This window comes from Geotrypetes seraphini, chromosome 13 (genome assembly GCF_902459505.1).
Source record: "Geotrypetes seraphini chromosome 13, aGeoSer1.1, whole genome shotgun sequence".
NCBI lineage: Eukaryota > Metazoa > Chordata > Amphibia > Gymnophiona > Dermophiidae > Geotrypetes > Geotrypetes seraphini.
Window position 1 is genome coordinate 11,377,019 of NC_047096.1, and position 12,695 is coordinate 11,389,713.

Consider the following 12,695-nt stretch of genomic DNA (forward strand, 5'->3'; position numbering starts at 1 on the left):
TATCGTATTCTAATACTACCTTCACATCCTGTAATGTTATGTGTTGATTTGTCTCTATGATCAACTTTATGTGGGACAAACTTCCTGGCAACTTAACACTTGACTGACAGAGCATTGATACTATATCACTACTAAAAAAAATTTCAGAACCTATAGCTGAACATGAATCATGACTTTTAGCTCTGATGTACAATATTGGAACAACTTATACTAAGTAATCGTTGAGGCAACATTCACTGTTGTCTAAGACAGAAAGAGCAGCAAAGGATTTTTAAGCTGCGCTCTATGGCTCCAAGAGGTCTTAATCACTCCATTGAATGGAAGGCATTTTATTTTTTTAAGTTGCCTTCTTGATGTTATCATTTTTGAAGGAGTTAAATGTTTACACATTGATAGCGAGGGAATGTGGCAACTGATCGGTGACAGCTTTGATGATGCCAACATGTTTAAGGAGTGTCTGCTTGGAAGGTAAATTTGGAATTTGCTGTTTTTCTGAATGAACTTCGGGTTAACCAATCAGCAGCAATGGAGTGTGACAGTTGATTGGAGTTAATTCTGATGTGTCAAAATGCTGGAGGAGAGGTTTTTTGCTAGCGTGCCAACGCTGATAATTCTTAATGTCGGCGTTTGGGATCTTCTAGTTAATAGCCTAAATACATGCGGCTGTAAAGCATATAGTATCCGTGATTCCCCTGAAGACACCTTTGTGAAACGGAGTCTCCTATTGGGACTGGATGCCGTGTGTGACTTATTGGATTTAAGCTAAATACTACAATTTTTTTTGACTGCATGGAGATTGAATTTATATATTTGTTGTCCCAATACTTTTTGTATGTATAAGTACAGCTTTAACTATATTATTCCTGTTGGTCCAAAGAGAGAGGTTTGGCCAGAAGATTTGTGGATTTTTTTTTTTTTTGACTAATGATGAGAGTGAGCTATCTTTGAAGCAGTTGTGTACTGCAATGTGTCACTCTTGTTCACTTTGAGGTCTTTTTCTCCACTTTTTGGCTGAGTGGCCGATGACACTCTTTTCTCCAACAGAGAAGAGTTGCTATATTGTTTACATTGTGATTTAAATTACCTCAACCTTGACTGGATAAATATTACATCAGGGAGTGCTAGGGAGGTAAAATTCCTAGACATCATAAATTACTGCTTCTTGGAACTGGTCCAGGAACAAACAAGAAGGGAAACTATTTTAGATTTGGTCTTAGTTGAATCCAGAGCATAATACAGAAAGTAACTGTGTTGGGTCCGCTGGGAAACAGTGATCATAACGTGATCAAATTTGAGCAGATATCAGGAGTGACATCGCTAAAGAAATCTACTGTAGCGGTACTTAATTTTTGAAAAAGCAACAACGATTAAATGAGGAAACTGGTTAAAAAGAAGCTAAAAGGATTGTTGGCAAAGGTTTAGACTGTAAAACCTGGATGTTATTTTAAAATACCATCGTGGAAGCCCAGACCAGATGTATTAAATGCATTAACAAAGGTGAAAAGAAGAGGAAATGAGAGCCGGCATGGCTAAAAAGTAAGAAACATGATGGCAGATAAAGGCCAAACGGCCCATCTGCAGTAACTGTTATCTCTTCCTCTCTCTAAGAAATCCCATGTACCTATCCCGGGCTTTCTTGAAATCAGACATAGTCTCTGTCTTCACCACCTCTACCAGGAGACTGTTCCACACATCTACCACCCTTTATATAAAAAAATATTTCCTTAGATTATTTCTGAGCCTATCATCTCTTAACTTCATCCTAAGCCCTCTCATTCCAGAGCTTCCTTTCAAATAAAAGACTCAACTCATGCACATTTATGCCACATATTTAAACGTCTCTATCATAGCTCTCCTTTCTACCATAGTATACAGATTAAGTCTGTCCCCATACGCCTTATGACGAAGACCACACACCATTTTAGTAGCCTTCCTCTGGACCGACTCCATCCTTTTTATATCTTTTTGAAGGTGCGGCCTCCAGAATTGTACACAATATTCTAAATGAGGTCTCACCAGAGTCTTATACAGGGACATCAATACCTCCTTTTTCCTACTGGCCAAAAGACTATTAGAGCTGAAAAACATTCTTTAAAGAATGGAAAAAGGATCCAAATGAAGAAAATAAGGAGACATAAGCACTGACAAGTTAGATGCAAAGCACTGATAAAGAAAGCTAAAAAAGAATATGAAGAGCAGCTTACTAAAGAAGCAAAAACTCGTAGTAACAATTTTTTTTAGGTACATCAGAAGCAGAAAACCTGTGAGGGAATCTGTGGGACCGTTGGATGATCAAAGAGCAAAAGGGACACTCAGGGAGGATAAGGCCAAAGCGAAAAGACTGAATGAATTATTTGCTTCGATCTTTACGGAAGAAGATGTAAGAGATCTACCTGAACCAGAAATGGTTTTAAAGGGTGATAATGCAGAGGAACTGAAAGAAATCTCAGTGAACCTGAAAATATACTAAGCCAAATTGATAAGTTAAAGAGTGATAAATCACCTGGATCGGATAGTATACATCCCAGGGTAATTTCATCACATGAAATTACAGATCTGCTGTTAGTGATCTATAACCATCGTTAAAATCATCTGTAGTACCTGAAAGATTGGAGGGTGGCCAATGCTATGCTGGTTTTTTTTAAAGGGTTCCAGGGGAGATTCAGGTAATTACAGACTGGTAAGTCTGACTTAGGTGCCGGGCAAAATAGTGGAAACAATTATAAAAATTAAAATTGTGGAACACGTAGACAAACATAATTTAATGGGTTCAGCCAAGTGAGGTCTTGCCTCACCAATTTGCTTGACTTCTTTGAAGCTGTGAATAAACATGTGGATAAGGCTGAACCAGTTGATATAGTATATTTTCAGGAAGCTTTTGACAAAGTTTCTCATGAGAGGCTCCTGAGAAACTTAAAAAGTCATGGGATAGGAGGCAATGCTCAGTTGTAAATTAGGAATTTGTTATCGGACAGAAAACAGAGGGCAGGGTTAAATGGCCATTTTTCTCAATCTAGGAGAGTAAACAGTGAAGTGCCACAGGGATCTATACTGAGACCGGTGCTATTTAACGTATTTATAAATGATCTGGAAATTGGGATGATGAGAAAAGTGATTAAATTTGCAGATGACACTACTGTTCAAAGTTGTTAAAAACGCATACAGACTATGAAAAATTGCAGGCAGGAAACTGAAGACTGGGCATCCAAGTGGCTGAAGAAATTTAATGTGGACAAATGCAAAGTAATACACATTGGGAATAATCCAAATCATCATTACCAGATGCTAGGGTCCACCTTGGAGTCAGGACCCAAGAAAAAGATCTGGGTGTCATTGTAGACAATATGCTGAAACCTTCCACCCAATGTGCGGCAGTGGCCAAAAAAGCAAATCAGATGCTAGGAATTATTATAAAAGGGGTGGTAAACAAAACTGTTGTAATGCCTGTTGCTCCAAGGTGCAACCTCACCTTGAGTACTGTGTTCAATACTGGTTGCCCTATCTCAAAAAAGGTATAGCGGAACTAGAAAAGGCTCAAAGAAGAGCGACCAAGATGATAAAGGGGATGAAACTCCTCTCATATGAAGAAAGACCTTAGGGCTCTTCAAAATGGAAAAGAAATGGGTGAGGGGAGATATGATTGATGTCTACAAGTGGATCGATGAGAGAGAGGTCTATATCTATCTGGCTAAAATGCATAAAAATCCACTATAAGAAAGGTGGAAATCAGCTCTGCAACAATTCATTCAATTCTGATAGCATACTGGGTCAACTTTAAGTCCTCCGAGAGGCTTCTGCATAAGTCTCCCTGCACACACACACACACACAAAAAAAACTTACCGAGTGGTTTCAGGATGTCAGACTCTGGAAACTCATCAAAGTTTGATGTGTCATCTATACTCTTTATTTCTATGGAAATTGCGGCAGGTCTCTCCCTGTAAAGAGAGAATCATCTTTATGGGCAATTACATAAGTCCAAGGTTATGAAAAGTCACAGTGGTAGGGGATGTATTTTTCAACCCATTACCTTACAGTACATAGAATGTTTTTAAACTTCTCTAATTATCGTATATACTCAAATATAAGTTGATCTGAATATATAAGTCGAGACCCCCATTTTTCCCCCTAAAAGGAAGAAAAATGGTTGACTCGAATATAAGTCAGGCGGCTTAATATTCAAGTGCCCTGCCCTGTCAGGCTCTGCACCCAGCCCCCCTCCCAATGGCTGCCACGAGATCAGGTTTCTTCAGCCGCTGAGCGGCACCGAGCAGGAACGCACTTTGGCGCTGAGCGGCTTCCTGACTGGCTCCTGCAAATTCTCTGGACCACCAGGGATCAGCAGAGGAGGCACAAGGGTAGGGAGGGGGGACAGGGTGCAGAGCCTGGTAGCGGCCTGCAATAATTCTGGGAGGAGGGCACTAGCCCAAATATAAACTGGGACCAAAAATCCCAGTTTATATTTGAGTATATATGGTAGATGCTGTGAAAATACTGTGTATTTTAATGGATTCCCAGGACAGAAACCAAGTGTGCTGGAATGATGTGGATGTATCTGTCTGTATTCACAGAAGATAGGGTGGTACTAAAGGGAAAGGTTACATTGCAAGAATATTGCACCCCGAAAAGGAAATGGTAGATGTCAAATGTATACAGGTTATAGAAGATTCAGTGTTCCTTTCTTTTCTCTGCTGGTTATGGCAATAGAAAATATATAAAGAAACAAAATTGTCCAGATCAGAATGATGTGCACTAAAAAAGTGTCCTCCAACTCATCTGGTAATGTGAAGATCTTTATTCCTCCAACGTCACAATAGTACATTCAACGACTCAATGATTCAATGACTCGACATGTACATGTTTCGGCCAACAGGCCTGCCTCAGGAGTCTTAAGAATCACGAACAATGATGTTCAAAGAAAGCTGCCACTCACATAGATTTTGCCAAAACTCAAAAAAGGAATATTATCTAAATCTCGTATGTTTCTGCTATTGCCAACTGGTGCCGAACATAACGACTATATGACAGCGGCAGTAAAAAAAAATCTTAAAGCACAATCTACCTAACACTCCAGTCTTTGCACACCAAAAGCTGAAATAATGCACACTATGTTCATGCCTTTTTCAGCTGTAACTCGAGGGTCAGTTCTATGCTGAAAGATCACTGTTATGCACAGTCTCTGCCTTGACTTTCAATGTGATAGGGACCCCCTCCTCTCAAAAGACATGTCAGAACAGTGATGCAGTTATTTTGGGGAAAAAGTATACAGAGAGTATAAGAGGATACACACAAGGATTAACTATTAATAGCAAGAGTTTCATTTTCATCATGATAATTTGAAAGATCTTCAGAGGTAGGGGTATAGCATAGTTAATAGTATTAACAAAATAAAGCATCATCTATCCATGCAGGACTTCCTGCATGTCACATACCATACTACTTCAAATAAGTACAGGCTACATAAGGTGAGCTGCCCTGGACAGAGGCTGCAAGAACTAATCAAGTCCCCCCCAGTCCTCAATGAGTTCATTTTAACATGATCTTCATATGAATGTGAAGATCAGGCCAGGTCGTGGGGAAAAAAAAAAAGAGTGAACTAATGGAAATGTCAAGAGTGGCTAGGCAGCTGGAAAGGATATGACATGGGAACCCACAAAGCCATCAGACAGAAGACCTGTGCTAGGACTGTTTTTTCAAGCAGAATCAGAAATTCTGCACATAATTCTACCTATGTAAATGGACAGGATAGAAAAAAAAAAAAAGCTCTGCACACAATTTTGGAATTGAAAACTTTTGGGGGGAAAAAGGAATATGCGTATCTTATTGATATCTCTTTTCAAAAAATGCCAAACATACACTTAATGATCTGTTTTGCATAATTTGCCAGCACAACAGATTATTAAGTATGAATCTGAATAACATTTGTGCATAGAACTACCTGAAAATGCAGAAAAGCTTTACAAATGGCAGGTTGCACGTCAAAAGCTGAATTAATGCACATTCTTTCAAATTCTGCATGTTATGCTCATGCCTTTTCCAGTTGTAGCTCAAGGCGAGTTACATTTAAGTATAGCAGGTTATTTTGCACACAAAATTTACATACAGGATGTTTTGCACTTTAGTATAGCACCCTCAGCATGACATCTGTTTTTCCACATTTGGCTACAATAAAACAAACCACTGCCTTCAATCACAACGTATCTTTTCCTGTTTTTGAATGTGGGGCAATTTAATTACCTTTTCCAATTTAAAATGTAATGAGACTACGGTATAAGCTCAAAAGTACAAATAAGAATGTTTTCCTCAAAGCTGGTGGAGGACTGGGCTTGGGTTATACGTTATACTTGAGATGGTCTTACGGCAGTATTGAGGTAGCAGTAGATTCATAATGCAATTAATACTGGTGTGCCTGGATCAAGGCCAGTGATACGTGGATGGCAATAATAGGCGATCAGAGGGCTGATCTGAGATAAGTATTTCAATTCCATCCTACGAAACAGAATCAAATCAGAATCTGACAGCTCAAAACTGCTGTTTAAACAAAAAGGTTCTCTCTTCTTCAAGACCTCCATCTTCAGAGTAAAAGCTGAAATTATCAGAAATCCAGTGACCTACAAACACGTGGAAGCAGTCTGACCACTGAGAGAGCCAAAGTTTGCCAAATGCATTCTTGCTCCACCCATCTGAATCGGGTACTGGGCAGTTCCATCTAGAGCTGCCTCTTACTCGGTGCCCAGTTCATCTGCTACATGCAGCACTGAATAGCTGCCATTTTGCAATTAAAAAAGAGCTGCACTTAAACATAATTCTTTGAGCGGAACTTCAAGAAGAATTAACACAATGTAACAGAGGTGTACTGACCAAGAAAGCACTCAGTCCCAACCACGCACTACCAAGGCTTGTGCTGTCTAGAAGTAAGGAAACATCGTACCTTATATGCTCCCAGTCAACACCCTCAAAGAAAGAGTTTGTTTTGATTTCTTCTACTCCAGATGCTCCAATTCTGTGCTCCCACTCACAGCAGAACCTGTAGAAAAATACAAACTAGCCAAGATTCTCACTTCAAAAGCACAAGGCTGACAAATGAAAAATACATGAGAAGAAACCATCCAGCCATGAATGAAGGTTGTGACTGCTTAAATGAATAGTCTCCTTGACAGCCACAGCACTGAGTGGAGCAGCAGCAGGCTTTCCATATGCCAAATGTCCAAGAAACTAACTTTTAAACACTTCAGTCATCCCTTCCCCACTTCCTTCCTCCCAAAAGCAAGCAAGTTTAGATTACGTTTTAGATAAACTGCATTTGTAACTGGCGTCAACGGCCATAGCTTCTCCTTCTTTCCCAAGAAAAGCAAATGCACTCATTTTCAATTCAAGACTTTTTATAAGGAACTGGAGAAGATAAATAGATATGCAACATATTGGCATTTGTATTACTATACACTGCTTATTATCCAGAGGATGAAATTGATATGTCAAGTAATAAACTGAATAGAATTTATAGACAAAGTGAACCATTGCTGGTTTTGACTTTCTATGCAAGACTGATTTTTGTTTTCTAAAATTGCTCTACATGCAGCTTTAACAATTAAGATTAAGCCACTTTCATGCATGGTAAGCCAAATATTTCCCAGATGAGATCACTAGCATTCTCTTAGAGGTTGCCCACACTCCACTCCTCACTTTTCCAAAGCTACACTATGAAGAGAAAAATATGGCAACTGGGGCCATCTTAGAACTTGACAACAAACATACTAATTGGCCTCATTCAGTCAGAGAATGTCCATCACAATTACAAAACTGGAGAATCACCACCTTAATACTCACGGTTCTAAGCATGCTCCTTTGCAGGATGGCCTAGTGATTAGAGCAGCTGCCTCAGCACCCTGAGGTTGTGAGTTTGATTCCCACTACAGCTCCTTGTGACTCTGGGCAAGTCACTTAACACTTCATTGCCCCATGTAAACCACACAGAAAAAGTAGTATATCAAATCCCACCCCCCTTTGATTATCTCAGATGGTCAACATTAAGACCTCTAAAATGTTATAGTTAGAATCCCCTAAACTCCTCCACGTTCCATGCCAGTAACTATCCACTCCTCCCTCCCCTTCCAATGCAAATGCTTATTTCATGCACCATGAAACAAAAATAAGCAAAAACAACTAGACTTCCCCATGATCCCATCACAAGAATCAAGTAAACACATTCTCATCGGTACCTCAGAATTAGATCCTTGGCTTTTTCTGAGATTGGAACTTCTGGAGGAAAATTCAATGTCTCTTTCCAGTTCATCACCTTCTTATAGGTCTCCTGTGGGGTCTCAGAACAGAATGGTGGGTAACCTGGCAGAAAATAGACAGTACAAGTGGTAAAAGCAGCCAAGTGTATGAATGGCAACAAAGAATTAGCAGAATGACACAATCAGTTTTATGCAGATTCACAGAACAATAATTGCAGTAAGTCAGATTATGCCAACTTGTTACTGATACCTCAGAAACCTAAGAACAGAGAAGTTAACAATGGCTACACAGCAATAATTATTTAACAAAGTTATCAGATACTCCTGTTTGGGCAACTCCAAAGAGACTAGCTTCAGTTCAATCAGGGTGAAAGCCAGGTTTCTGGCATCTACTTTTAGAAAGGAGACAGAGCAGCTTTTGAACTAGAAACTGGGGGAAAGCTGACCATCACTGAAGAAATCATAGCTTAAGGATATCATCAAAACAAGAAAGTCAGGACATCCCAATAAACAGGTTGCAACAAAGGTCATAGTAGACCAAGTGCCTTTAAATAAAGAGCAGACAGACTTACAAATTATCACCATTAATTGCTGAGCAAGTTATTAATAGGAATTTTTTAAAAAACAGTTTAAAGTGTCTATATCAAATGCTAGAAGCCTTAAAAAAAAAAAAAAAAGGAAAGGCGAGTTAAAGAAATAAGAATTGCCATACTGGGAAAGAATGAATGTTAGAATATATAGTTTAAAAAAAAATGGAAAGGTAAATATAATAAGCATCTCTTAGACTTGATGAAAGAAAGATAACGAAAATGGGACACTGTCATAGCAGAGTATAAATTATATCACAATGATTCAGTGAATCAAATTGTGGAATAGCAGCATTGTGTGTTAAAGAGGACCTCGAATAAAAATTCTGCTGTAAACAAAATACACCTTGAAATCCTTATGGATAGAAATTCCATGTGTGAAAGAGAAGAAGATAGTGAGAGTATACTACTTTTCACCTGCCCAGAATGAACAGACAGATGTGGGAACTGTTAGCAGAAATTAAGGAAGCTAACAAGTTAAAGAACACAACAACAATGGTTGATTTTGACCACCGAGTGGAATGAGCGTTGACAAAATCCAGAACAGGCTTTTTCTGAGCAAGGTACGCTGAAGTGATAGCCTCCTTGATCCAATGCACAACTGTAGACTTGGAAGCGCCATCCCCCTTACAAGGACAAAAAGACGATCCAACTGATAGAACTCCTGGTTCTGCTGAACATAAGCATGAAGGACCCTACGGACATCCAACTTGCGCAACTATCGCTGCTCCAAAGAGCCCTCCCTACTACCTAAGATCGGAAGGACAATAGACTGGTTAACATAAAAAAGGCAAAACCACCTTCGGCAGTAAGGAGGGAACCAACCGCAGCACAACCCGCTCCCTAGAGAATTCCAGGAAAGGAGGCCTACATGAATAGGCCTGCAGTTTACAAACGCACCTCGCAAAAGTAATGGCTACCAGGAACACCACCTTAAGAGTAAGGTCCTTCAATGTGCAGGAGCCAAGAGGCTCAAAAGGAGGACAAACCAGCACAGAGAGAACCAGACTGAGATCCCAGGACGGAACCAACGGACGAACCGGCAGCTGAAGCAATTTCGACACTCAAGAATTGAATCACATCTAGAGAAGAGGTCAAACGCCGACCATGCAACAGACCATGAAAAGAAGACAAAGCTGCAATCTGAACCCTGAGAGAGGACCAGGCAAGGCCCCGCACCAAGCCATCCTGCAAAAACTTCAAGCGAGGCAAAGACGTGCGAAGGGGAACATGCCAAGTATGGAACACCACTCCTCAAAAAGACGCCAAATGTGCACATAAAATCGAGAGGAAGAAAGTCTCTGAGACCCCAAGACAGTGGAGATCACCTTATCCAAATAACCTTTCTTATTTAGGCGTTCCCTTTCAAGAGGCAAGTCATAAGACAAAAGGGACCGTGATCGAACATGGGAACGGGACCCTGAGTCAGAAGGTTGGGTGATAGGGGCAGAGGAAGAGAATCTGCCACCAGAAGATGAACCAGATCTATATACCGCGGGGCTAGCCTGGAGCCACCAGGATCACGCAGCCTTCGTGTTGGGCAATCCAATGAAACACTCTGTCCACCAGAGGCCAAGGAAGAAAACCATCCATCTGTCCATCAGCCAAGCCTACACCAGAGCATGCAGCCCGCCTGGTTATCCCTGCACCAACTGAAGAACCTCAGTGCTTTGGTGTTGACACTCATGACCATAAGGTCCATGACTGGCCAACCACAGGTCTGAACCACCAACTCAAAGACTTCCAACCTGAGTCACCACTCTCCGGGATCTAGAACAAGAGACTGAGGAAGTCCACCTGGATGTTGTCCACTCCCACTTTGTGGAAGGCCAATATGTCCAGAAGATGAGCCTCTGCCCATTCCATGAGAAGAGTTGCCTCCTGCAATACCAGATAATTCTTGGTTCCCCCCTGATGACTGACATACGCCACAGCCATGGTACCGTCTGAGAGAACCTGAATGGACTTGCTCTCCAGCGACAGCTGGAAAGCCAGCAACACCAACCAAATGGCTCTGATCTCCAGAACACTGATCAACCAGGAAGCTTGCACCAAGCGACCGAGACATTGAACTCCCCAACCAAGGAAACTGGCGTCTTTTTGTTTTCAATCTCACAGCACACAACTGCAAAGATTAATAGAGCAGACCCCACTGGCTCACTAAACTGTAGTCTGTACCTAAAGGGTGGCTAATGTGTAGAGTTGAGGCTCCTCTAAGAATTGGAAATGGGGGGGAGGGACTTGACCCTTCTGAGTGTGGCACCTCCAAGGTTGGTAGGACCCCCCCCCCCCCAAGATGGTCCCCCAAGCTCTGCCCGGACAGAAAAAGGGACAAGAGAAAGTTACTGAACAGATCCAACAGGCCCTAACTAACCAAAAGAAATAATGCAAAGGTTTACCATCTCCACCTGCATGACACTGAGAACAGACTGATTGCTGATAGGACTGCACAACCCACTTGTACTGCTGCTAAAAGTCATTATGTCTCAGTCTCCACCTGCTGGCAGAGGAGCATAAAGTTCTGTGCCGGACTGAAGGGACACTAAAGAAATTAAGTTTAATGTGAGAAATTGCAAAGAGATGCATGCAGGAAGGTACAATCCAAAATATAGCTATATGATGCAAGGTTCCACATTAGGAGTTAACATCAAGGAAATGGATCTAGAAGCCATCACTGATGGTCTACTGTAATCCTCTTAGTGTGCAGTGGTGGCTAAGAGAATAAATAGAATGTTAAGGATTAGGAAAAGGAATGGTAAATATTATGCAATGCCTTTGTATCATTCCATGGTACAATTGCACCTTAAATATGTGCAGTTCTAATCACCACATCTCAAAAATGATATAGCCGAGACAACTTCCCTATGATAAAAGGCTAGGTCTCTTCAACTTGGTAAAGAGACAGCTGAAAGGAGATACGAAAGAGGTCTATAAAATCACGAGAAGACCTGCTGGTAGGAATGGATAACCCTTTGTGCAAAACAGTGAACCGACGCTAAGAAATCTGCCATGACCTGTATTGACCACTATTGTAAACAGGATGCTGGGCTTGGTGGACCTTTGATCTGTCTCAGTTTGGTGATGTATGTGAACTTCTGTGAAGTAGTTAAGATTTGTGCATCTCTGTAGTTTATATACATGACATTGGGACCAGCCCTATGGCAAGTAGTACAGCACAGTTCCATTTCTGGGTCAGATTTTCCCTTCCCTGGGTTAGCTGAAGCTGCTGCAGAGACAATGCTCAGTCCTGGGGTGAGAGGGAGTGCAATAGTGATATCCAATGTCAGGATTTAAACTTAGAAACATGATGGCAAATAAAGGCCAAATGGCCCATCTAGTCTGCCCATCCGCAGTAACCATTATCTCTTTCTCTCTCTCTCTCTCTGAGAGATCCCATGTGCCTATCTCACATCTTCTTGAATTGCTGCTCCTTGGCCAAGTATCACTGCAAGGCTAGGCAGGGAGATAAAATTAATTACGGAAATACTCCCAGGCAGTTGCAGACAGAGACTCAACTACCTAAGCCTAGGCTTAAATGGTGCATTCAACTTATCTAAACTGCCCTGCACATAAAAGGCTTCCTGGTTAACAATTTATTGTAAGTAAATTTGGAGGACACAAGATAAGCATTTTGTTAAAAATACACGGAGTTGAAAGCATAATCTAGCAACACATGTTTAAACATTCACAGCGCTTTACAATAGATGTTGTTAGAATGAATGACAAAGGCTTTAATATGAAATGCTAGAAGTTGTAGTGGTAACAGCCATGTGGCTGGGTCCATCTGGTAGGCTGCAAGTTTTTAACACCAGTGGTGTAGCTCCCACCCCCCTTCCAACCCCCCCCCAAAAAAAAAAAAAAAAAAAAAAA

General features: G+C 41.0%; 1 protein-coding gene across 1 annotated transcript in view; it reads right to left on the minus strand.

Moving 5' to 3' along the window:
• STK38 (serine/threonine kinase 38) overlaps nt 1–12,695 on the minus strand; it is a 45,120-nt gene that overhangs the window by 8,114 nt on the left and 24,311 nt on the right. The window contains exons 10-12 of the mRNA XM_033918509.1: nt 8,218–8,341; nt 6,930–7,025; nt 3,842–3,936 (exon numbers count right to left, since the gene is read on the minus strand). Of these exons, the coding sequence (XP_033774400.1) occupies nt 3,842–3,936; nt 6,930–7,025; nt 8,218–8,341 (315 nt within the window). The remainder of the gene's footprint in view (nt 1–3,841; nt 3,937–6,929; nt 7,026–8,217; nt 8,342–12,695) is intronic.